The sequence below is a fragment of the Nasonia vitripennis genome, chromosome 1 (genome assembly GCF_009193385.2).
Source record: "Nasonia vitripennis strain AsymCx chromosome 1, Nvit_psr_1.1, whole genome shotgun sequence".
Taxonomy (NCBI): Eukaryota; Metazoa; Arthropoda; class Insecta; order Hymenoptera; family Pteromalidae; genus Nasonia; species Nasonia vitripennis.
The window spans coordinates 12,650,476-12,676,871 of NC_045757.1; the positions used below are offsets into that span (position 1 = coordinate 12,650,476).

The following is a 26,396-nucleotide window of genomic DNA, read 5'->3' on the forward strand; positions in this document are numbered from 1 at the left end:
CATGTCATTGTTACATGAATTAAACCTTATATATTTATTACTTTAATTAAAATATAATGATTATTATATTTTATAAGAAATGACTAAATCAACTAGGAATCAACAGGGATGCATTATTACACTAAAACCGATTATAAGGCAACAATTGTGTGTAGAGATAATAGATTTCTTTACATATATTTTCGAGTGCCCCCGCAATTACATCAAAATGTTTTTCTCTGCCATTTATGAAAAATTCTACGGATAAAAGCAAAATCGCACAGCGATATGATTAGAGTGTGGGGATTTCTACTTTTATCTAAAGATATTCAATTAGATATAAATCTCAACACGCGTTATTACTGCTAATGCTCCTTCCTCCCGTAACTTGAACTGTACACACAATATAACAATAACACATTCTTTTTATATAACTTTGTTTTCTTTTTTAAATATTTACTCATTTTTCGCCAGTTTTTTCGATTTAGAAATTTTCTCTCTATATTATAAAAAAAGTTTCACCGCCGCCGCCGCCGGTTCAAGAATTCTCCCCCTCAATTTTCCCCCTCATTTACTCCATCTCACCTACTCACTTGCATTTACTCTACACTGAAAAAAGACAGGCTCACCAGGATGACCTTCTTATGGACCTGTGCGACGCAACAGGTTTCGGGCTCAGGGGTTCGATTAAATCTAGCGATATCTCGCGAAACAAAAGAATACTCGCAGAAAATAGGCTTGTGCAACGCTAAAAGTAGACAATCGTTCGTTGTTTTTCGATATATTTGCGATACATTGTTTACTTCAATCGAACCTCTGGTGCCCCTTCTCGGTAAAGCACATGCTCGCTTGTGGTCCGTAGTATACTCTCATAAACGACTTGTGTTGAAATTTGAGGTTCTATTTCCCGACTGGAAATAGGAGGTGGCGCTGCCGTGGGCCAGCTGTGCTTGCCCTGCTGCCACCTAGGGGCTAAGCATGGCTGCCATAGTGGCATGTAATTGGACGCTGACACGGTAGCCGAAAATTAACTTGGCTGGCCGGTTGTTATTGATATTTTGAAATCGCAAATAACTTTAGTTGAATTTTACTTACGCAAAAAATAACGCATTGACCACGTTATAGTAACCATAAATAAACGGTACATCGATAAATTATACACTTTACACAGCAAAATTAGTTAATTGAACATGCGTATGTCAGATTAGATTTCGGGGTTATCGAAGCACATGACAGCCGTGGCTCAAGACCCCCCTACCCTAGCCTACGAATTTTGGATATATATATATATATATATATATATATATATATATATAAATAAAAATACGTATAGATGTATTTTTAATAGCACTTCTCAAAAATATTAATTATATAAATAGCACCCCCGTAGTTTATAAATTAAATAATAGGTAAAGATCGCGCATCTTATAACCTCGATATCTCTTCAGATACCTACAATTCGTTACTTCTTATAGTCTAAAAAAACTGCACCATTCGTGAATCTAATTGCACCATAGCTACAAATCCATAAAATGCAATATTAATTGCAAAAAGTTAATAAAACCCAATTTATCTATCGCCGAACTGCACGGCGTCTTGGCGCATACGCGGCGCAGATATTCTAGGTAGACACAATGGTTGAACAAGAGAAAAATAGAAAGCTAGCAAAGGTAGAGATCGCGATAGATATACAAACAATTAAAATGCAATAATTTGTAGAGCTGTCGATTTAAATGAAACGTTTTAGAAAGACAAATACAGAGATCGGAAATAGAGATGAAACCTGAAAAAAAAGATAGATATGCAATTCGGGATCAAGATGGTGATAAAGAAAATAATTAGAGATGAAGAAAAAGAATCAGATTAAAAGTTTGAGATAGAATTACAATTAGATTTCGGGATATCGATGGCTTTCGTGATAGACTCAGAGATAAAAGTAGAGATGGAGATGAGTAATAGGGGTAAAGTATGAAATATGAAAGGGGTCCTTATAAAGTAAGAAATACAAAAGGCATCCATACTTCCGAAGGTGCGCATAAAAGTTTAGGTTACAGATAGAGATAAATTAGACTAATCAGAGGTTTAGGTAGCAATAAAGATAGAGCTACATATGTAGTATTATCTTTATCGCTGGGTTTCTAAAAGGGTAGAAATATACACGAGAACAATTTCTGACATCATCCGCCTTTGAGCAAGGACAAAGCACCCCTTACTTTTAAGATACGGCTGCAGTTCCTGTTTCACAGGGTACGCAGCACAGTCTCAGGGAACGGTGCTGTCCGTTTCTTAGTGGCAGCCAGCAACTCGACATGTACGCATCGGCTTTTATTAGACCGCAGCTTAGCGGGCCGCAGCGTTCCCTGTCATCAATGTCCGTAGCTGCCATATACAGGGACAACTGCTGTACCTGGCACTGAGCGCTATGGTCCCTCTCTACGAAGAGCATTGCGCTTACGTACTTATGACGTTGTAGACACAGCTGCGATCAGAAATTCTCCGTGTAGATCCACATAAAACGTTTTAAAAAACATAGAGGCAATGGACCGGGTGTCAAAAAGAAATAGAAAATAAAGAAATAAAGACGAAAATTGGAATTAACATAGAGATAGTAATAGATAAGAAGTCTCAAAAGATAACAAAATAATAAAAATACAGATTTCAATATAGATGAAGTTCAAGCTAAAAATGTTAGAATTATATTAAAGATAAGAATAGAATTCACCATAAAGAAAAAGAGAGGGCGGGAATATGGGTAAATACGCGAATATGGGTAGAGATGTCGATTCCGACAAAAACTTAATGACGAAGATCGGAGATAGATGGGAAATCTGAGAATAAGGAGATAAAGACAGAAATTAGGAGAACGATGGAATTCGTGATAGATCCAGAGTCGTAGATAAATGTATAGGAATATCAATGTAATCAGAAAAAACGATAACATTAGAAATACGTTTGAACTAGCGCGCCACGCGCGGCCGCACGGCCGCGTTGGCTTGCCGCCTTGCATCGCGAAGCGAATTGATTGTTTAGGTATTTAGCATAGTTTAGAAGGATGGAGTAAGCTACTTAGAGCTTTTCTTCAATCTAAGCAATTTTCTTTATTGAGTATAGGTTTTTCTAGTTCAGTATATACACTTGAATTTTGAAAGTGAATTGTACTGATTCAGCTTAAAAGATTTAATTAATATAGCGTACGTCGTTATATGATGCCAAGTTACACGGATTGATACATTTTTTATAATTTAATTTAAAAAGTGGTTTAACTTTGTATATATGTATGAGATAAAGGCCAAAATATAACTTTCAGCTTTTAATAATATAGGAAAATTGCTGAAAATAATTGGGTTGGATGGGGCATGTTGCACCGAAGTTATTATTGAATTTATGTATCAAAAAATCGCTTTCAGGGTTGGGTATGTCAAAAAGTGTTTAAAAAAATGTTTGCCACGGTAAAAAGTTGTATTTTGAAAATGTTTACAACTTGTACATTTAACATTTTCATGTAAAACGTAAATCCTTAATGTTTTATGGCAAATAATTGGTTTCTAGCTGTAAAAAATCGATTTTGGACTGTAAACTCGAGTTATAAGCATTTTCATGATTTGATGTTAATGGGAAAAAGTTGTATTTTTCAAAGATCTATAACTTTTCCATTTAACTTTTTTTTGTAGAATGCTTAGAATTCGACTTAGGGTTAAAAACCGTTTTTAGCGATTTTTAGCAAAATAAATCTGTCAGCTTAGTATTACGAGGGGAGTTCGCACACAAATTTTTAGCCCGATTGATTAAAGTCTTTACGAGATAATCGCATCACAGGAACATTTTTATTTAAAAAACGCTTAAAAATCGAATAAATTGTGCCCGCATTTCAAAACGACGTAGAGGATCGGGATAAAAAAAATAGTTTTTTAGCTTTTGCAAAAGGAGACTTCTCCTAAAATTTCAGCCCGATCGGTCGAAAATTGCGTGAGATCTATTCGCTGTGAGCGCGTCGTTGGAGGGGAGGGCTGGCGCTGGCGTCACTTTTCACGCGTAATCTTATGGGATGTACTCTCGAAATTGATAATGGCGGCCGCTCGAACTATTTTTCGCCCATAAGATTTAACATGGGATGTACTCCGGAAATGAGGGCGCCACGGTATGTGCCCACAGCGAATAAGGCACTTCCGTGTCGCGGTCGTGCCTAAAAAGAGGACTGATACAGAAGTAGATAGACAAAGTTCAAGATAGAGATACAGGTAAGTCGCTAAAAGTTATAAAAATGTAGATCTATATAATAAGTTAAAGAAAGACAGAGAGACGCAATAGATACGGCATTAGAAATTAAACTAGAGATAAAGGTAACGATAGATTATCCTTGAGCGACAAATTAGTTTGAAAATGTATAGCAAGCAGAATTAGAAATCGCGACAGAGATCAACATAGGTAAAAAACAAAATCGATAATGAAGATGCAATCTGTGAACAGAAAGATAGAGAAAGAAATAGGGATGATAAATCGAAAGGATCAAATGAAAAGCTCAAGATAGAAATACAATGAGAATTTGGGATAACGATGGCATTCGTGAAAAACTCGGAGATAAAAATAGAGATAGCGATAAAGATAGGAACAGAGTTGGTGTAAATTATAAGTGTAAAATATGAAATTTGTTAACAAATTAATTGTGCTCGTATAGACCGATAGAGTAATTCTAACATCTTTTGTAAAATATAAAATTTAGATATAAAGTACAAGAGAATGATAAAGAAAGAGAATGGAATAGATTTTGGAGTTGTTAATGGATAGTCAGAGAGATGAACGAAGAAGTAAATTGATCTAAGCAGTCCATTATTGTACCGTGAGGTTAGCGCACGAGCGTAGCGTGTGCGATATACACGGTGCAATAATGGACTAATTAGGTCACGGATAGGCGTGACATAAACGCGGATTTAAGCCACACTGTGCTATAATAGTACATTACGATACGTGTGACTTAAATGGTTCTTTTTTACACGGCGCAGTTAGCACCCGAGCGTAGCCAGGGCGCTAAGCGCCGTGTAAAACTGAACCATTTAAGTCAAGAGTATCGTATAAAATTTTATAGCACAGACTGCTAAAATCCGCAAGTCTCGCCTATTCGTGACTAAAGTAATCCTTATTTGCACCGTGAGGTTAGCGCACAAGCGTAGCGAGTGTGATAAACACGGTGCAAAAAAGGACTACTTTAGTCACAGATAAGCGTGACTTAACAGCGGATTTTAGCCACACTACTATAAAATATATTAATGCATATTACTATATTAAACAAAAATCAATTGGTACAAATAAAAATTTATTGAAAGATAGGAACCATTAACAAAATGCAAAAAAAAAAACATTTTTCTCCAAATTACCGTGATTAATCGATCGATCTGATAAAGCTCTTCGAGTATAAAAACCCGACACTCGTAGCAAATAATCACCAGATGTCTCGTTATTGCTTGATCGCTCCCTTAAGCTTATAAAAGTTATCTGGACATGAGTAAAAACATCATGGGATCTGCTGCAGTTAGTGTGATGGGATTAGCTCTGATCAGTAACGCAAAGACCCGCAGAAGAATATTCAGGACTATAGATTGGGCGATAACACAACTTAAGTTTAATGTGCTAGCATGGAAGAGTATTCTTTGCGACCACCTGCAGAGTAGGTACAATCAAACAGGTAAGGATCTATATTGATATATTGATTCAATCGAAATAAAAGAGGACAAAGCGTTGAAAGTTATAGTCTTTTTGTATGTGTAACTATACAATAGTAACTTTAGCATTTATAATTCTTCTTAAAAAATATAGAATCCTTTACATAAAATCGATTTTTTTGCATTGAGTTTTTCTACACAAAATAAAATTAACGTTTCCAAAAAATTTAAGACACAATTATTTGGAGATTATAATTTTTCCAAATAATAAAAGTTTATAGAAGTTTAGAAAATCATCAATAAAAATGATTGAGGCTAAAAATGTTTGCCAAAATTGGAAGTACTATGGATGCATCCAGTTGGTACTTCCAATTATGGCAGTGTTCTACACCAGATGTCTTTTTAAAGTATAATATTGAAAATTTTTAATTACTTTTTATCCCATTATTTCAAAGTTTTATAAACGTTTTAGACACATTTGTAAAAAGTATTTCAAACGTAATTTAAACGTTTTTCCAACTTTTCATTCAAACGTTTAAGAAACGTTTTGTGTTATATTAAAGACAATTATGACGTGCTTTGATGTAATAAATCAGTCAGTGTATAAGAACAATATATTATACATTTTGATGTTATACAAAAGTTTTCAGTTGATAAACTATACGAAAGATAGAATGATAACTTAATTACATCTCATCGTCACAACTCTATTATGTTACGTTCGATCGATTATCTATTCTCGGCTATCTCCTTCCCATTAAACGCAGCCTTCACAACACGTGCTATGCTATAAGTAAAATATCTTAGAAGCCATCAAAATTTTCACGTTCATCAGAGATCATGGCAGCAATTGACCTTAGCTAAGAAATATTAATCCTATCCTGTATAACAATCGATATAGTCCTTATCACTACATCGATGATCATGATTTATTCGTTAAATATATTCAAATGATATTATTACGACAAAAATTCATTCTTTCTTTCAGATTTGCCAAAAATGTCCGGAAGAGTGGCAATAGTCACGGGCGGTGCTCGAGGCATGGGCGCCGAAATCGTCCGAATACTGCTAGAATGTGACATGGACGTCATAGTTGGTGAATATTTTTGCCCAAAATAAGCAGTATATTTATAACGCACATAATATAAGAATGAATATTATTTATTAATATAAACTTGAAAATTGATCGATATAAAATTTTTAGATGAGATAAACGTAATATTTAAATTATACATCGAATAGTAAGGCGATTTTGTTGAATAAGTAAAATCATTGACAATTCGAGAAGAAAAGTGATTAAATATAAGTTCTGCTTCAAAGCAAAAGTAGAAAGTGCGGCAAAGCGTACGTGATTATCCAGACAATACCAAATATTTGCTCAAGATAATCGATGTACGTAGTTTCACGCAGCTGAGCTGGATTACGATGTTTGGATACTATACATAAATGTCGGAATTTTTTCCTAAATAACATTAATTATGAAGCTTAACACGTTTGTGCAAATAATATTTGTACAAATTTAATTACGATGCGCTGAATGTATTCGCGATGTTTTTGTAATATTAGTACATCTCGAGGGATTAAATAAATACTTTCTCCAGTTTCAACGTAAAATAATGATTAGTTAGTAATGATAAGTAGGATTATTATTATTTTTTATTATACACTTATTATTTATTTTCAGCATGTCGAAACAAAGCAGCAGGTGAAAAAACTGTGGCTAAAATCAGAGAGGCTGGTGTTCTAACTGGAAAAGCAAGAGTAATGAAGTTAGACAACTCAAGTTTAGACTCAGTCAGAAATTTCGTAGAAGAGTTCAAGAACAATTATTATAAAGTGGATGTTCTAATCAATAATGGTAATAAAGCCCGTTTTCATTTTGCTAATGCATGACGATCCGTTCGAAGGTATATGAATTGTTTGTACTCAAAATAATTTTTTTCTTCCAGCTGGAGTAATGTTTGTTCCGTACAAAGAAAGCGACGATGGTTTCGAACAACAATACATAGTCAACTATCTGTCTCACTTTCTTTTGACTTCGCTGCTCGTGCCATTTCTGAAAAAGGCCGGAAGTTCCGATCTTTGTTCACGAATCGTCAACGTTTCTTCTTGTGCGCATCTATTGGGAAAAATTAATTTTAACGACATTAATAATAAAGAGTGCGTGTAATTTTCTACGAGTAGTATTTTTCACGCGTAAACGTATACGTTTAAAAATAAAGTAATAATAATCATTCTTTAATCTACTATCGCTTTCAGGGACTTTTTCGACACTGAAGCAGCTTACATGCAAAGTAAACTAGCTCAAGTTCTCTCCACAAAGTGGTACGCCAGATTCTTCGAGAAAGAATGCCTCAACATCAAAGTCCACGCGGTTCACCCTGGTATTGTCAATACCGACCTCTTCTTTCACGATCAAACATATCTCAAATATTATAATTATTTGAGAAATGTTCTTCTGAAGGTACGTTCTTGGTTTTGAGCAAATCGTGTATTAAGAGGCGTTTTTATGGCATTGATATTTTTAAATTTCTAGTCTCCGGCAGAAGGAGCCAAATCAATAGTTTACGCGGCCATCAGCCCTCGGGTAGAGGGAAAGAATGGACTGTATCTTAGCAATTGCCTCGAGGCTCCAGTTCACCCCACGGCTAATGATCAATCACTTCAAGATAGGCTTCTCGAGTACTCTCTCAAGCAAGTTCGGCTAGACGGTATTAGTACATAATTGCGGTACTTCAAAATCTACTTTTATTTAAAAGTTTTTTTTGTTGTTTGTGTACATATTATAATATAATCGTTATTGTCATTAATTTGCGCACAATTAAGAGGCCTCTTGAAAGATAACGCAGTAAAGAGTCTCGATAACTGATATGAATTCGTTTCTTTTTTTGGCATAAGGGGGTTTGGAGAAAGGTATCTTGACAAATTAATTAGTGCCACGAAATGTTGTGTTTCACGTAATTTTTATTTGCATTATTGATTTCGATTGAAATGTCTAACTTCAATTCAGCTTCGTCAATTTCTTTCACTTGTCATATAACAAATTCCTTAATGCCATGGGTGCCATTTTTTTTTTTTATAATAAAAAGGGTCACAGTGATAAAAAAGCTAATGTAAAAAAGCGCTGTTTTTAAAACGGAAAATTTCCATAGGTTTTTCGATAAATGGATGAGATTTAGTGGTATACATTTTTACAGATCGCTATTACGCTGGATTCGTTGATAATTGATAGTAAATGAATTTACAAGTATTTTGCAGTGAATTGATATGTTTAGTTTTTATAGTCTGTATATGAAAAGTTCTTTCACTTCTTTCTATATTTTATAAAACGGTGAAAATACTATTTCTTTTAATAATACGTAATAGTATAGTATCCGAAGCTTAATTATCCCTAATTAAAACACTTAAAACTAAACAACTTTCCTCTTTGTACATAATAATACACGTGGTGAATACTTGAAAAATGCGTAAAAATTTGTGATGTTAATAAAAGAAATGTCTTTTTAAATTAATATTAATCACATTGAATTTATAGTGTTTTTGGAATCAGAACAAACTATATCACTGTTTAACAGTAATAATTAATAAATTATTAAGAAAAACTAAAAAATGTATGAACAACTTAATTTAAAAGCCAACACCAAAATGCAAGCGATTTGCAGAAAACATCTGCCACTGTATCTTCGCACGGACTAGAGTGATCCTAGAACGCAATTTAATTCTTAAACAATGAGAAACACTTAATTGACTATTTTCAATAAATTAGAGCTACACAATTCACTAACTAAGTTGTGAATTGATATTAAATGTAACGCAATACCGAGGAAAACGGATCGTCGCTTCCCACAATGCTTAGAGATTTTAAAATTCAAAATTTCAATTATAATGAACTTTTAACATCCTATATAATTGACTATATTTTGAGTACCAATAAAAAAACATCACAAAATCAACATTTTAGGAAGGTGCATTTACATAAATACAAAAATTGTAAATAAAAAACCGCTGATGTCTAAAGATAATCCCCTAAATGTAATATAAATACCTTTTTTAAAAAAATAACTGGAATTTAAAAAACAATCTTAAAATATAACTTCCCTCAATTAGATGCTGTATAATTGTAAGCAATACGATTTCTTATACGCAGAGCAACAAAACTCACAAACGCAACGCATTGATTGATCACAAAACGAACGATTTTCGAGTCTTTTCCTCCATTCATACATGCATTCATACATTGACAATTTCGTTTGATAAACGAATATTTTGAGTTATTCGTCATTCTTTTGTATTTCTTAATCTTAAACTTTGTTAAAAAATGGAAAATTTACTAATTAGGATAGTCGACTGCAGCCGCAATTGCTAGAATCACCTATGGTCGTAGTTTTGCCGTTTATAGATGTTGCATTCTGCTCATATCTAGGCAATTCTTTGCATCGTGCTTGCTGTAAATCAATTATAGAGATTGTAAAGTAACTCATGTAGCTAAATATTTTTAAGATTCATTCAATGTATATATGTTATTTTAATGCTCTCTTCCTGAATTTTCTTCATGAGCATTTAAGTATTCTGGGAACAAGCTTTGAGTATATGTATAATATGATACTAAAAAATGAATTTACCTCCATTAATTCAGCTGCGATCTCCATAAACAATCTCTCAACATTCTCAGCTTCTTTTGCTGATGTTTCTAAAAAGTACATGCCATGCCGCTGTGCAAAATCTTCTCCAACATGAGTAGGAATTTCTCTGTCTTCTCTGTCTATTTTATTCCCCACTAGTATCCTCAAAACTTTATTACTCGCGTACTCCTCAATTTCCCTAAGCCAATCTGGCAAGCAGTCAAAGGTTGGTTGGCATGAGATATCATACACAAGTATTAACGCATGAGCAGAACGATAGTAACTTTGAGTTATAGACCGAAATCTCTCTTGACCTGCAGTATCCCAAATTTGCAACTACAAAAAAAACATAGACGTGAGCTATGGATGCAATCACTTGATTAGATTTTGCAAATATTACTTAGCAAACATGACTACCTTAACTTTCTCATTCTCAACTTCAACAGTTTTTATCATAAAATCTACACCAATTGTTGCTCCTTGACCTGGTGGGAACAGACCCTGAAATCATAAGACACAATTATGAGCATTTGAAATTCTTATGATGTTCCTAATAATACATAGTGATGCAGGAAAATTTGATACGTGATGTCATGCGAATTTCGAATTCCCTAGCAAAAACTGTACAGAATTTCACAACAAAGATCCTGCAGTAACTCTGTATAATAAAACATAGTACGCCTATCTCTAGCGAATGTATGTACACTTGCATTAGACCTACTCGAATGAATTTTTCATAACAAGCTTAATCATCCTTTTTATGCTCCGATTTACAGTTATAAGTTCATCAAGTGAATAATTAACCAGCAAAGGAAGCAAGGCTATATATATATGCACGCATCAGCTATTACATGCATACAACCCTGGACGCAACGCGCGCGAGAGCAGACAACAACAGCACTCGCGCGTTTTCTCCTGGCGATGACACAACGGCATTGAAACGAAAAGAATATTAAATCCTCAAAGTCGCATGACATGATAGAAGTTATAGTATAGGCGCATTTAATGATCACCTGCGTGAACCTGCGTACGAGGCAGGTCTTGCCAACGCCGGCGTTGCCGACGAGTACAACTTTGAAAAGAAATTTGTAGTCCTCCATGCCTTACGATGCTCCCGATCCTTGCATGGAAAAACTCCGCGGCCTTTGCGTCGAATTCCGGGGCCGAGAGCTGCACGACTTTCACTATATACACACTATACAACAGCCGAATTACGCGCTCCTCCCAGTTCCTCCGCCAGTGTGCAATAGTTATAACACCTGATCAGGTAGCTATTGGCTTTTATCGCTTCGCGTGCAGTATTCTATATACGTCAGCCTGAGTTTATCTGCATTTTTCCAAGACGGCTGGGGACAAATTTCCAGCTGAAGGCCGAACTGTAGACAATATTCAATTTAGACTGGGAGGAGTAGAGGAACTGCTGCTGCTGCTGTCGTTGTCATCGCTGATTATAGCGTTTCGCTCGGACGTCGTCCATCGGCGCACTGACGAGTGACGACGCGCGCGGAGAGCATGAGTAGCAGTCTGCTGCGCTGTGCGCTAGCTCTGCTGATTCGGGAACTGTCTATATATATATATATATATATATATATATATATATACACACAGAGTGGCAGTCCAATACGCTCGTTTTATGACGGAAATCTCGTCGAGACCCGAGGCGGTAAATTTTAAGTTTTTCCGAAAATTGTTTATTTGTTGGATTGAATCAAGTGCCAGGTTTGTTTTTTTCAATTAAAAGTATTTCGCATACTGCAATTTTCGAAATGCCACTGACAATCGTTATTTTTTCTAGCTTTTGGATTCATTTCTTAAAAAGGTTTTGCCACACGATGATTAAAGCCACAATCGCGTTAACCTCGATTTTTACTCCAATAATCTATATCAATCGTTTGAGCTGATAATAATAAGTAACGTGTCGGACTCGTCAACATGACGCGTAGGCGGTGTAGGTGAGTTCAGTCCGCACCGTAAGTATTGCGCCTGAATTTGCTGATCAAATGCAGCCAAATTCCAACTCCTGCCATCAGATGAGGTGACATAAGATCGTATGGCATCAGTTGCAGCACTTTGTGATTTGTTTACCTTCGTCATCTGTTATGTCAAAGCCATGTCGGACACGTGATTTTTCGAATTTACAAACGCTCAGAGGTTGAAAAATCGGAGAACAGGCGATTCCAAGTATTATGCGTGATTTATTTTATCCAATCAGAGATGGATCAGCAAAAACACAAGATTTGGTGAGTTTTCTTCAAAGTTTAAAAAATAACGAGGACTTAACCTCAAACAAAATTTCTGTTTACTTATTGTTTCGTATTATTTGTCATGTTAGCATGGTCTCCGATTTTTTCTATCCTAACATGGGCGGCGTGGAAGAGCACATTTTTAATCTATCCCAATGTCTTCTGGATCGAGGACACAAAGTTGTGGTTATGACTCATTCCTACGGCAACAGAATTGGAGTGCGATATATGACCAATGGCTTAAAAGTTTATTATTTACCTATTAAAGTATTTTACAATCAGTGTGTACTGCCCACCATGGTGTGTTCAATTCCTTTGATCAGGTATATATTCATCAGAGAGCAAATTGAAATCATACATGGACACTCTGCATTCTCAGCTTTAGCCCATGAAGGAATGTTGATTGGACGTTTGATGGGATTAAAGGTATATTTGTTAAACTTTGTAAAATATTTTATTGATCATGAATAGAAGAGTTAATAATTACTTTTCCCTTTAGACTGTTTTTACAGATCATTCGCTTTTTGGTTTTGCCGATGCTTCCGCTGTATTAACAAACAAATGCTTGGAAATATCTTTGGCTGACTGTGATCACTGTATATGTGTGTCACATACTGGAAAAGAGAATACTGTCCTAAGGGCCAAAGTACAGAAAGAAAGAGTCTCTGTGATACCTAATGCTGTAGACACTGCTTTATTTACTCCTGATATTAGTCAGAGAAGCAAAGATTTCAGTAAGTTGATACTGCCTTAACAAAATAATATTCTTTTTCAATAATTTAGTACAATGCTAAATATTCCTTGTGTTGTAGTAACCATAGTGGTAGTATCTCGTTTAGTATATCGCAAAGGTGTAGATTTTCTGGCATGTATCATACCAGAAATCTGTGCACGTTATGAAAATGTGCAATTCCTCATTGGAGGTGATGGGCCAAAGAGGTGGCTGATAGAAGAAATACGAGAAAGAAATCTGCTGCAACATAGAGTTACCCTACTAGGAAGTTTAGAACATTCACAAGTGAAGCATGTATTAAACAAAGGCCACATATTCCTTAATACTAGTCTTACAGAAGCTTATTGTATGGCTATTGTTGAAGCTGCATCTTGTGGGTAAAGTACATATATTCATGCACATTTGCAAACAAAGACAATTTTTACAATTTATTGATTAATTAAACTTCTGTTAATCTAGCTTGCAAGTAGTTTCTACCAAAGTCGGTGGTATTCCAGAAGTTTTACCACCAGATTTAATTTATTTAGTTGAACCAAACGTCCCTTCTTTGATTGAAGGATTAGAGCAAGCAATCTCTGACTTCCAAACCAATAAAGTGACTTGTCCCATAGAGGTGCACAGAAAAATAGGCTCCTTTTATAATTGGCATAACGTTACTAGACGAACAGAAATAGTTTATAATAGCGTTCGTAAGGAAGAGGAAAAGAAATTAGGCAGACAGTTATCAAGCTATATTCAAAGTGGTGTATTGCCTTATCTTCTTGTGGTAGCCTGGTGCTACATCGTCCTCCAGTTTCTTGAGTACTTTGTCCCGCGAAAGGTTTGTAATTTTTTATTTCAAACTGTTCTTAATTAGAATTTAAATTTCATGCTTTTACTTATTTTTCGAATTAATTTATTTCAGTACATTGATATTGCAAAAGATTACAAAAAATCTGCGAAGTCGTCTGAAAAACAGAAAACTAAACTGTATCAAAACAGTTTAAATTAAATCAGTCAAAATGACTTAAAATATTTTAGCTTTCAATAAACTAATTGTTACTGAATCAATGAGGGAATGCATAGAAAAAATTATTATCATACTGATAATAGTTTGAAATGTAAAAGTGTGAACATGAGTTATCTGTTACGTCCTAGTCCAATTGTACATACATATTGAATGTATACTGCTTATCAAAGTACAAAATATTCAACCAAATGCTTTTTAGCACAAATTAAACCTATGAAGTGCATTTGTATTTTTGTACGCCACTATGTGTACGTTTTAAATCATCTGCATTCGGTATTTATTCAATAATCAAGACTCGTGAAGATTTAGATATTTTTTTCAACTTATTTTATTACAATACAATTGTCGTTTCATTGCTTTGTAAAATACAAACTTCCGTTCTTCCTGGGCTAAATTATTCGTATAAAAATGAGAATAAAGAGCCCTGTATCGTTGGAAAGTAAATGTATGATGTTTTGTTTTTCTACAAACACAAGTCTTGTACAATCACATTTACAAACATGTAAGTTTCAGAATATCACTAAATTCATTTTGTCTCATGCATCATAAGAAATATGATAACGCTGATAAAATTAATGTTTTAATCTTTTGATATATAATACATTCATAATGATGGTTTTTTATAATAATGAGTTTTATTTACTATGTAATTACATTTAAGGTAAAAACCTAAAGCCTAAGCTTCATGTAAATTATGTAAAAAAACATTAGAGGATGTTTACACTTTCATTCCTGTTGATGTTTCAAAGTGTCGTATTTACAGATTATTGTTGAGGAGTCATTGTTGACGATCATAAGCGACAATAAAAATATTTGCATTTTATATGCTACGTATAATGCCTATAAATTTCATCCCCATGCATAGTACTCAATAGTTTTATTATCATGTTAAATAACTAAAACACAAACGAATTAGAAAAACTAATTTTAATGAAGCATAATCTTTATTAAAAACAGAAAATTATAAAACAAGATTTAACAAAATTAAAAATCCAGATCGAAAATATAATAATGTTTATTCTGCCATGTTGTTGTAAGTTACATTCAATAATAATATTCATAATTATTATAATAAAGATAATATTGATACAATATCAATCATTATTCATTCTCGTCTGTTTAATCATCACTGTATTATTGTACAATTGGTTTTTTACATAAATCTTTCTTAGTCAAAGATCATTGCTTTTTCTGAACAAAATGTCACTGGAAAAATCAACGATCTTTGGTTCAACAACCTTTACAACATTACAAACGAACAGACTTGAGGCGAAAGTCGACGTTTACAACGAGAATTTTTCAGCTCGTGATAAAGCCGTCGAATTTCAGAAAATGCTCGTCTTTAACTTCTCTTTTACTTACCATAAAAACTGATTTTGTCGACTTTTAGTAGGTCGATTTAACTTATCGGCATATTTACAAGTCACAGTAATCAAAAAAGAAAAAATTTACGCAAATTACTTTTTTTACTTCAAGTTCTAAACTTTATCTCACAGCTCATGCACCTACAATGTTTATAACAAATTAAGAGTTCACAGGGACATGCACATGATCATTTTTCACTTTCGAAAAATGAAAATTTAAATAATTTACAAAAAATTAATATCATGAAAGAGCAAAGTAGATTTCATTATCGTAGTAAGAGTAAAATAGATATTGTAATATTTAGATTTAATTAATAAATTACAAAATATGCAGCATTTGTGCAACATTTGGGATAATTCAGTATGCAAGAATTGTACAAGTGTATAAGTAAGTGTATAAAAGGTGCACATGGTTGATTTTATTTTACTCTTATTAGGATTTATCAAAATGCTCTTTCAAATATGTATTTTAACGTTTTATTTTTCGTCAGATTTTCACGATTTCTTTTCTTAATGAAAATATAATATTTATCAATACTTTATTAGGGGTTTCCTTTTGATAATTAAATTAGAAGAGCACGAAGAACATTTTGCTGTAATTTTAAATATTTGTTGCAATTTCAAAAAGGTATGATTTTTGAAATTACTTTTATTATTAATATTTTTAAATAATGGTTAAGCGCTTCAGTAATGCTCTTTTGTGAGTATGTAAATAATTGTATCAAAGTTCTTCGTGCAAAAAGCACATTTAAGTTTTTTGATAAAAGTATGCAACGTTTAATAAAGTTAAATGATTTACTTAAATTTATATACTCTTGCGTAATGAACGGAAGATGAATTTTATAGGAAAAAAGACTCGTATAGAGAAGTAGGAAAATAGCGTCTTATCAACTAGAAGTGTACTTTCTTTCATCGACGCTTCGTTATGTATCTAATTAACAATATTCAATGGGCATATGCATGTGCCTTAATAGATGATCTCATATCGTTTTTGTCGCCTGAGTGAAAGAATAAAAAGATTAGATTTTACGAGTTCTCGACTTTTTTTTTTGTAAATCCAAGAATAGATTTGGGAGTCTCCGTACAAGTTTTCACAGAAAATCTTATGGTGAGCGGAGTATCCATGTCGAGTAACTTAAAATCCTGCTTCGGATAGGATGCGAGAAAAATAAATAAAAAGTTCATTTGGGACGAACCAAAAATATGAAGAAGAGTATCTTTGAAATGAACGTTTGAGATCCACTCAGCTCTTGTTTATACGCTATCTGCGTAGTCGCGATCTCCGACATTGATGCGATCCGGTGCAGACATGACACTAAAACCGAGCATTTTGCTATCTACTTTGAACATTTTACCCTTCTTCGGTTTCTTGGATTTGCTCTGAAATCGACATCAAAGATTGGTTAAATTTTAAATTATTTTCAACAAAAAGAAATTACTTAGCGACATTAGTAACATACCTTTACTTCTTGAAATTCTGTAGAAGTGTTAGGATTGATAGCAGGAGCTGGTTTACATAAGTCATCCGCTTGAGTCTGAGGTCGTTGGGAAGATCTCCACTTGCTACGCTTTTCCAAAAATTGTTTAGCAAATTCGGAGCATTGTTTGCTGTCGCCCAGATACATGCGAACGTATTCTTTAACCTCGTATGCTGCTTCAATATCACGTAAGAAACCAATAAACGTAGGTACTGAAATGATTAGAATGCCATTAAAAAAATGATGATTTAAGAAAGTTCATAGCTGTCATTACTTTTCAGCATATATTTGCAAGAATGTAACCATAGATTGTCGATTGTAAAAAAATAATGTTCTTATACTAACTATCTACTGAGACTTCAAGACCAGTTAAAGTCTTGCTACACCATTGGGTAAAATCATCAGTCTTGGCAGTGTTCTGTTCGAAAAGCTTCTTCACCAATTCTTCGTCCTTCTTATTTTTACTCTTAGCCACTTTGTTATTCTGCTGTTGCTGTAGCTGCTGTTGCTGCTGTTGTTGTTGTTGTTGTTGTTGTTGTAGTTGTTGTTGTTGCTGCTGCTGCTGCTGCTGCTGTTGAGCAGGTGACTTAACCATATTAGGTTGCTGCTTTTGCGGGGCTTTAGGAGTAGAAGCCTTTGGTACAGGGGCATTAACCTTCGGAGCTGGCTCGTCCCAGAAGCCACCACCTCCACCAGAACCATACATTTGATTACCAGAGTTCGAGGTACTTGACCAGGTCAAGCTTTGGGATGCTGCTCCCCAAATGCTAACGTTCTGAAGAGTCACTGTGGTCTCCTTGTGACTGGCTTTCTCTTTTTCCTGTCGCTCTTTTTCTTGCTGCTAAAGTTATTTACATTAAAGATAGTTATTTTCAGTGCTCTAAAAATCTCGTGACTTGAGAAATCAAAAACAATATTGACCTTAAGCTTAGCGATTCGCTCTTGCTCTTCCTGTTGAATCTGAGCAAGGCTCTGCACCCGATTCACGTTATTAACAGGTGCACTTTTCTCGGCCCATTTGAATTGGAGGCGTTTTGCAGAATCCGCAAGAGCTTCCTGAGCTGCTTCAGCTGCTTTTTGCTGAGCCAACTGCTGTTGTTGAAGCAACTGTTGAAGACGCAGTACTTCCTATTGTTTTTATCAAAATATTTTAAATTTCATTTCATCATTACTACGCACGATAGTTTGGTAAAAAGTCACTGATTACAAAAACTTACAGCCTTTTTCTCTCTTTCGAGCCTCTGAATCTCGGCTAGAGAAGCTTGAGCAGTTGGTGGGGGAGCAGGTGGTGCCTGAGCCCAAGGAGCTTTGCTGCGTTCTTGCAATTTTCGAAGTGCTTCTGCTTCTCGTCGTCTTTGTTCTGCTTTTCTTGCTTGCTCCTCAGCTTCAGCTTTTTTGCGAGCTTCTTCCTCTTTTCTAAATATAATATATTAGGCACATTAAAAAATACCAAATCAAACGATTGATTACTGTAAAGTAGTTATTTCAGACAAACCTCAATCTCTCTTCTTCCTGCTTGCGTTGCTCTTCTTCCAACTTCTTGCGTTTCTCCTCTTCCTTTCGAAGCTTCTCTTCCTGCCTCTTTAACTCTTCACGCTTTCTTTTCTCTTCCTCCTGCTTCTTTTTATTGGCCTCTTCATCTTGTTTCCGTTTTTCTTCACGTTTCCTTTCCTCCTCCTTGCGTCGTTTTTCCTCTTGTTTTCGTTGCTCTTCTTCTTGTCGTCGCTTTTCCTCCTCCTTGCGCTTCTTTTCCTCCTCGCGCTTTTTCCGCTCAGCCTCTTCACGCTTGGCTGCCTCCTCAGCCTTCAGTCTTGCTAGTTCTTCCTCCTGTTGACGCTTGGCACGTTCTTGCTTCATCCGCAGCTCATCTTGCTTGCGCTGCTGTTCAACCTCCGCCTCCTGCTTGGCACGTGCCTGTTGCATTCGCTGCAACTCTAGCTCTTTTAGTTTACGCTGTTCTTCCTCCACCATTTGTCTTTGCTCTTTCTGTGATTCATCCGAATCAATATTTAAATACAAATAGGGTTAATGATTCATTTGACTTTATTAAACAAGCAAAAATTGTGTGGTTTGATAAATAAATAAATAAATTACCAATATTTGTTGCTCGGTCATCATCTTCTCTTTATAAAAATCTAGCAATGACTTTCCGCCAGGCATTACAGCAGGTTGCATTGGATGAACGCCACGAACCTACGTAATCATTTACATTTTGATCAGGAATATATAGGAAGGGTTCAGGACAAACAAAAAATCAACAACAATTCCTACTTGCGAAACCCAGTCTTGGACGCGATTGAAGGTGTTAGGATTCAAAACAGGCTGCTGCCAAACAGAATCTATTGGTGGTTGTGGTTGTGGCTGAGGCCGTTGCTGCTGCGCCTGGGCGCTGAACTGCCTCATCCACTGTTTGATCGGGTTATCATCCTGAAGCTGAGATTGAGACTGGGGCTGAGGCTGTGGTGGACTTGGAGCTATTGGAGCCTGCGGCATTGGCGGCAAATTTCGCATGCCGCTCATTTGCTGCATCAGTTGCTGGATCGGGTCTATCGGACTACTTTGCATCGACTGCGTATTCACTGGGTGCGAATTTTGCGCGGGAACATGCTGGGCCTCTGCCTGGGTCTTTGCAGTCTGGAAGAAAATAATTTGTATCACTAACGGACCCAATTCAGATCGACGTGTCTTAATTATTATTTTTAGAACGTCTATTTTCGAACCATTTTAGTATATCCAAAATAGTCTAAGTATTCCATTTAAAGTTAAATGAAAACATTATTACAGTATTTAATTATTACCTGGTGGAGCTGGGGGAAGAGTTGTAGAACCGAATTGGATGGTGGCGCTGGTGGAGGAATCGTAGGTATAAAAGTGCTGGGAATCACAGGCGGCTGTAACGGCGGCAAATCCGCAAGTTCGGGATCGATCGATCTAACGTATTGTAGCACCAATTGATTCTGCTCGACCGGAGTGAGACTCGACCACTGCTCACTCTGCGATAGCTTATTGATGGCACTTGCCCGCAGTTGTTTCAGGAACATATGCTGATTCTGAAGCATCCGGTACTGCTCAATTTGATAGAGCATCAGCGGATCCAACTGATTCGCAGGCTTAGGCAGAGCGCTGGTGACCGGTAGACCAGTTGGTAAGGTGCTTGCCATACTTGGTAGAATCGTATCTGTCAACTACAAAAAAAGAAGTGCATTTTTACAGATAATACATTAATTTCTCAAATACAAACGAATGAAAATCTATTAAATAGCCACGAGTAATAACGATAGCCGATTAAATAAAACCTTTCACTTTCTAATTTCAAGTGCAAACGTTTTTAAACGTCATTTAGATTACGTACCTTGAGTGGGGGGAAATTGGCACCAGGCTTGAACGGTACCGTGCCGCAAAGATTAACGAGATCCCCTAAGGTTGTATACCGCTCGTCACAAGTTCTCCTCACTAATAAATTAGGTGCAAAGTAGCCTTGCTTATGCCACTCAGCCATCTCGCTGGCAAGAAAAGGTCCTTGAACTTCTCCCTGAGGATCCCTGTAGTACCACTTTTCCTGCACGATGGTGGTGCTCTGCATAACAGTCGCCACTGCAGGGTCGATCACACCCTGATTGACTACTACCGATGAGGTAGCCGCAGACTTAGGCAAAACTGGCGGTGGCACACTCATAGGCGGTTTTTCATCCCCGAGACCGGCACTATCTATGAGCTTCGCAACCTCTTCCTCCATCCTGTTCAGATGATCCGCCTCTGTTGATCTCTGCTTATCCTCTGTTGGCCCCTCAATAATACTCGAATCCGCGCTTGTTGGAACTGATTGAGATGGTTGATGCTGTAGCTGTTTCTGTTGTTGAGGAGATTGCTGCTGAAGATCTTGCTTCATTTGGAACACCTCTTGCAGTCGCCTGTATATCTCCTGTTCTCGCTTAGCCATCTCTATCATATTGCTTGCTTGCTCAGGATCAGCCTCATCTGGTACCTCCGAGAAAGTAGAAGATTGGGTTTCTGCTTTTGCCTTTGACTCTGCCACTTTTTTTGGACTTTCAACTTTCGATTTGGCCTTAGAAGCTAATAAAACACGATTAATTAAAAAACGTTTGATTAGTGGTAAATCATAAGCTAATTATCTAAACCAACCATTGGTTTGAGCTTGCTCTTTCTGTTGTTTTTCCTGCTTCAATGCCTTCTCCTTCTTTTTCGATTCAGCTACACTCGCACTTGTCTTGCTGCCACCACCACTGCCAGCATTGTTGGTTGTTGCTTGAGTCTTTTTGGGAGCTGGGCTACTGGGTACCGGCGGTGAACTGATCGGTGACAGACTACGTCTAGACTCCTTTTCGGCCGATGTATACTGGTCCTTCGACTCAGAGGAGTACACAGACTTAGGTCGTTCACCATTCAATGAACGTTCAGCCTTGGTCGAGCGAATGTTCCCACCAGAAGCAGGTGACGACTTAACGCCATTCTTTGAGTGCGGCGCGTTCCCTTCGGAAACGCGACGCACTCGTGAGCCTCGTTTGCGCTCCTGGTAAGACTTATCACCTGGGTGATCCTCATCGTCATCCGAATACATGCCGTGGAATGCACCAGACGCATCAAAACTACCGCCACTCTCACTTGGGTTTTCAGTTGCCCTGCAAGTAAAAAGAGATCACTATAAGGATATCCTACTAGGAGATTTTTCTCATATTTTTTGTATGATTGTTATCTCAGATATGATTTTCGCTCTCGGGGATTTTGTGTCAATACACTCGAGGCAAACGCAGAGTATATAAATACGTCAATGCAACTGCCGAATGCTCAAAATTGGCTAGTTTTCTTCATTGATAATACTTGAAATTTAGTCTGGGTTTTCTATTGATAAATTGTCAAACTTTATACTACAAATATGAATTACTGCTTTCCCTTAGCCTAGTCAGCAAGTACTCATTAAAGATTACTAAAATAAAGAAATAAATATGTATTTACCATTCTGGCAGATTGTCATGGTTATCATGGTGATTTGAACGATTTCTGCGCAATGGTGGTGGATGAGGATCAAAAGCTCTGTTACCCCCTTTATGATCCCAACGCTCTCCTCTCTTATCGTCATCCCCATCAGCTCTGTCTTTATCAGCATCACGCCAACTGCCCTTTCCTAAACCTAAAATTTCAAATCAAATTTTCAAACATCAAAATCTTTCTTATACATATATACACAATTACTTTAAAGAGGTTTTATAAGTTAATGAAATATTGAAGCATACATTCATACATTTTTTAATTGTAATGTTTACCTCTATTTTCTCTTGAATTCATACGCCATCCATCTTCGTCTTCTCCCCCCCCTCGATGACGCCTCCAATTACTTTCCATAAGGGAACCACCACTAGCACCACGACTTAATTCTTTTCTAGGACTAGTAGATCCATTCCACTCTACTGAATCTACAGCCCCATTTCTTTCTGACCAGCTACGATCAGCTGGAGGCCTATCAAATGCTCTGGTTCGTGCCTGAATTAAAAATTTATATTATTTACTCACTTTCATGAGAAAACAACAATTTTCAAAACATGAGGCAGAATATTTACTGGAAATGGTTGTGACTCATTTCTAGGACTGTCACCCAAATCATCAAAGCCAGCTCCACGATAAGTTCTTCCACTTCTACTTCGTCCTCCCCGATCAACACTTCCACCTCTTCCCCTACCAGTGCTAACAGATACTCCACCATTCCACAAACGCTGTTAAAAAATTTTGTTCAACTATTTGTATAAAACAACTTACATTAAGTAAATAATTGAAAAAATTTTCAGGCAATAAATGTTTTGTAAAAGAAGTAAAACAAATAAAGAGTGAGCAAATCTTACTGTTTCTTCCTCTGTCATTTGAATGAGAGCCAGTGGTAACTGAGTTTTTGGGACGTAAAGTCCTGCAAAGCTGATCAATGGCTCTGGTGGTTTATAGTTACGGTCGAATAGAGCAAGCATCTCCTCTCTACCGTACCTATGTTCCGCCAACTGATACCGGGGAGTTGTGAGACTTGCGCCTCCTCCACCGGAATTACAGCCATCTCCCGCTAAATTGCGTAACCTGCAAATAATACAGTTCAAATGTTCAAGTCTAATCTTTTTCACAGCGACAAACATTCATCCGCAAAGCCGTCATTACCATTCTGGACCAAACTTCAGAGAATCCGTCATGATGCTAAAATTCCTGAAAATGAAAAAAATTTTCAACAAATAAAAACGATGGCTACAACCTTGAAGCACTGTGCTTTGACATTTAATCAGATGTAAGATTACAACAATGCCACATGTGTTATGATCACAAGAGTTAGTTGCTTTCCTAACACAGGTGAGACAGTTTGATGGAATCAAACATCTGCTTATTTAGATACTCAGCTCCGGCATTTTATTTTTAAACACCGACGCACTCACGCGATTTTCAACGACAAACCAAATAAGCTCTTGACCAAATCCGCGGAAAAAGCGAGTCTCGAGAAGCCGAAAGTAGCAACAAGGAAGTATGTCTTACGCGAAATACGCCAAACAGGATCCCGCGGCAAAACGAACAAAGAAAGGCCCTTTAAACTCCGCACGCCAGGCTGCGTTGAATTCCGACTGCCCCGAGAATACTTTTGCCCAACTATTTCGTAAACGACAACAGATCGTCCCGTTCCAATGAAAGGCTCGATCAAAGCACGCTAATCAGCGACTCGCAAAAGAGGCACAACCAGAAGACGATAAAAGACGCACATAATTCGTATAAGGTCAATGTACAATTACGGCCCGTCCGTAGACCTTCCGTCCGCTCACGAGTCGCGAAGCCAAGCTTCGTGAACACGTCCCCCCGAGTCTGAGCGCGATCCTCGCCCTCTAGCCTCTCGAGCTCGTGGATCGGGTTTAAAAAAGACTCGAAGTCTCGGATATCCGGGCGAGCCGTGTGTGTGTGCCGAGCCAAGGTGGCAGCGTTAACCAAACTTTTTTCATGTGCGACGACGCCGCGATCGCCCGAGCGAGTCGAGACTTTTTACTAACAGCGGACGTCGCTTGCGACGCAGAAGCTCGCACGGAGCTGAGTGTTCGAGGGTCGTGGATGTGTCGTGTAGCCGAGGAATACCTTTTTTTACTTCGAAAATCACCGAGAGCGAATGATACAACACACCAATATGGCCGATACGAGCTTTTTGGAATAAAAAGTCGCCGTGGACTGCTGCTGCGAAAGAGTAAGTAAGTAGTGTGCTGCTGCGATGCTGCTTCTGCGGTACGCGTGCGTGGATTGATATAGAAGAGTTGAGTAGAAAGAGTATATACCTAAGTAGTTGTAGCGAACCGCGCCAGGCGAGAGTCGCGAGAAACGGGGAATGGATGAAAGATGTGTACCGCGGACCGCGGTGGTGGAACGTTATTGGACGGTGGCGACACCTGCAACTGTTGGATTTTCTTTTTGCTCGCTGTGTCTGTGTGTGTATAATGTATGTACACTTTGACGCCGCGGATTGGAGGCGTCGAGTGAGTGTATTGTTGCATATCGAGCGAGATTGGCGAGAAGGAGAAATTTCGATTGCGGATATTATACTTATAACTTATACAGGCGGAGATTTTAATTTTTCGTAAATGTAACTCGCGGCTTGCTGATGTACCGTTTTTTGTTTACTTGCGGCTGTTTCAAGAAGCCGCGATACTTTGGAAAAATATGCGCGAATTGCCTTGAACAGTTTCTTTGTCGTCAAGAGATTACAAGGGAAAATTAACGTTGGTAAATAAAATCTCAATACCACACTCTTATTGATAAACATTATTGTATTATTGTTGTTCAACTTTATACACGTGAGACCAATCACCTTATATCTATACATCGTGACACTTTCCGAGAAAAATTATATATAATCATTTCCTAAGAACGGAAAATGTCTTGAGATTCTACGTTATAAGTATAATTAAATACTGAAATTTGTATCAATGACATATTATGTAGATTTAAATGATATATTCATTTAATAGGAGGGATTATTGCTTATTGCAATTTAATAAGCATATAGTAGCGAAAAAGCCGAAAAACTGATTTCGACTCGTGCAAGCTCCCGCATATAGGACTGTTTAGCTCACGCGAGCTTCGAATGTCATGTAAGGTTGCTGCGTTAACTCAATTAAGTTTACGTGGTAAGATATTATTTTTCTAATTCAAATCGATTTAATTTGTATCAAATTTTTCAAAAAATAAATATGGAACATGAAAGGGAAATAACAATGTTTAGGATTATAAACAAACAACAGTTTTTATTCTTGACACTGTGTTACAGAAAAATACAAACATATCTGCTGACCTAATAATTGCGAAATGTATACACTTAATCTAGGTATTTATTAAACAAAAGCATTGTTAGCATTGCTTTGTATGTATATATTAGAAAAAGAGATTGTCTAATTGGTACAGGTATAGAAATAAGAATGTAAAATCTCAGCCATTTGACTTTACTCAATCCATAGAAACAAGGAGATCTGTTAAATGAACTCTATTGAGAACTCAACAATTTAAACAAAGTAATGTGGCTTTTTGACTATTATTCCATACTCAGCTACTGCTGGAGTCAAATCTTCCATAGTGAGAGTATACCGCCTGTCTTTGCCTTTCGTTTTGGTATTTTGATTAGCACCTCTTGTTTTGCAGTGCTGGAGAGCATCGTTGGCTATTTCGGAGATAAATTTTTGGGCTGCTAGCGAAACTAATCTCACTCTGAAAAATATATTTTTATGTAAACAAGGCATTTAATTTTATGAATGCAATTAAATATAAATAATATGAAAAAACTTACATCCTAGGGTCTGTTGTGTTAAAACCAGCAGTATGCAAGTAATGCTCGCTAATAGCATCTGGAATCTGGAATTTTACACATTGATCAAGAACCGAATAATTTTGCCAACACAACTCATTCGAAAAATCGAGATTATATTTACCGTCGGCGTGTAGTCCTCTAATTGTAGAAGAAAATCTGACAGAGGTTGGCCTGCAGTCTTTACATCGTCTGTCACAATTTGGTCTTCGCTAGTGTCCATATCGTTATTGTCTGCCATTTTTGTAGCTATCAATGCGACGAGAAATATCGGCACACAACGGATTTTTGTTCAAATCAACGAAAAACACTCAATACACTGTGTTATTGAAAAGACAAACTTTGTCTAACCTCAAATAAGGTTGACCGTGATGCGGATTGATACACACTGACTGACGTCGTAGCGTCGCAGTCCGCCTGTCTGTGTCCGCAGTGTTTTTACAATAATTACTTACGGATACGTAGTAGCTAGAGTGGGGGGAGTGGAATC

General features: G+C 36.7%; 5 protein-coding genes across 8 annotated transcripts; 2 read left to right on the plus strand and 3 right to left on the minus strand.

The window, feature by feature from the left end:
• The first annotated feature begins 6,245 nt into the window (after positions 1–6,245).
• On the plus strand, positions 6,246–8,392 carry LOC100117423 (dehydrogenase/reductase SDR family member on chromosome X-like). The gene is made up of 5 exons (XM_031930848.2): positions 6,246–6,732; positions 7,321–7,494; positions 7,586–7,796; positions 7,896–8,100; positions 8,173–8,392. The coding sequence occupies exons 1-5, from the start codon at positions 6,636–6,638 to the stop codon at positions 8,359–8,361; spliced, it is 876 nt and encodes a 291-aa protein (XP_031786708.1). The 5' UTR covers positions 6,246–6,635; the 3' UTR covers positions 8,362–8,392.
• A 188-nt stretch (positions 8,393–8,580) lies between these two features.
• Positions 8,581–11,815, minus strand: LOC100677958 (ras-related protein Rab-30). The gene is made up of 4 exons (XM_016986666.3): positions 11,272–11,815; positions 10,676–10,759; positions 10,259–10,594; positions 8,581–10,081 (listed from the first exon to the last, which is right to left on the minus strand). Exons 1-4 carry the CDS (start codon positions 11,356–11,358, stop codon positions 9,971–9,973), a joined length of 618 nt encoding a protein of 205 aa, XP_016842155.1. The 5' UTR covers positions 11,359–11,815; the 3' UTR covers positions 8,581–9,970.
• An 80-nt stretch (positions 11,816–11,895) lies between these two features.
• On the plus strand, positions 11,896–15,569 carry LOC100680200 (N-acetylglucosaminyl-phosphatidylinositol biosynthetic protein). Its single transcript, XM_016986664.3, has 7 exons — positions 11,896–11,977; positions 12,054–12,498; positions 12,591–12,927; positions 13,001–13,235; positions 13,314–13,611; positions 13,694–14,054; positions 14,139–15,569. Exons 2-7 carry the CDS (start codon positions 12,473–12,475, stop codon positions 14,223–14,225), a joined length of 1,344 nt encoding a protein of 447 aa, XP_016842153.1. The 5' UTR covers positions 11,896–11,977; positions 12,054–12,472; the 3' UTR covers positions 14,226–15,569.
• LOC100117390 (GIGYF family protein CG11148) lies at positions 15,235–24,567 on the minus strand. 4 transcript variants are annotated; one of them, XM_032602300.1, is made up of 17 exons: positions 24,387–24,567; positions 23,242–23,286; positions 22,941–23,163; positions 22,662–22,814; positions 22,368–22,584; positions 22,060–22,234; positions 21,229–21,725; positions 20,438–21,159; positions 19,884–20,270; positions 19,357–19,719; positions 19,180–19,278; positions 18,581–19,071; positions 18,303–18,501; positions 18,007–18,213; positions 17,431–17,926; positions 17,068–17,297; positions 15,705–16,987 (listed from the first exon to the last, which is right to left on the minus strand). In XM_032602300.1, the coding sequence occupies exons 2-17, from the start codon at positions 23,271–23,273 to the stop codon at positions 16,862–16,864; spliced, it is 4,617 nt and encodes a 1,538-aa protein (XP_032458191.1). In that variant the 5' UTR covers positions 23,274–23,286; positions 24,387–24,567; the 3' UTR covers positions 15,705–16,861. The 4 variants fall into 4 exon arrangements, with proteins under 4 accessions (XP_016842152.1, XP_032458191.1, XP_001601645.2 ...); XM_001601595.6 differs by lacking the exon at positions 24,387–24,567 and adding an exon at positions 24,193–24,351; XM_008219366.4 differs by lacking the exon at positions 24,387–24,567 and adding an exon at positions 23,608–23,854.
• Positions 24,568–25,325: 758 nt separating this feature from the next.
• On the minus strand, positions 25,326–26,362 carry LOC100117360 (transcription initiation factor TFIID subunit 10). The gene is made up of 3 exons (XM_016986667.3): positions 26,031–26,362; positions 25,889–25,953; positions 25,326–25,809 (listed from the first exon to the last, which is right to left on the minus strand). The coding sequence occupies exons 1-3, from the start codon at positions 26,145–26,147 to the stop codon at positions 25,608–25,610; spliced, it is 384 nt and encodes a 127-aa protein (XP_016842156.1). The 5' UTR covers positions 26,148–26,362; the 3' UTR covers positions 25,326–25,607.
• Positions 26,363–26,396: the final 34 nt, after the last annotated feature.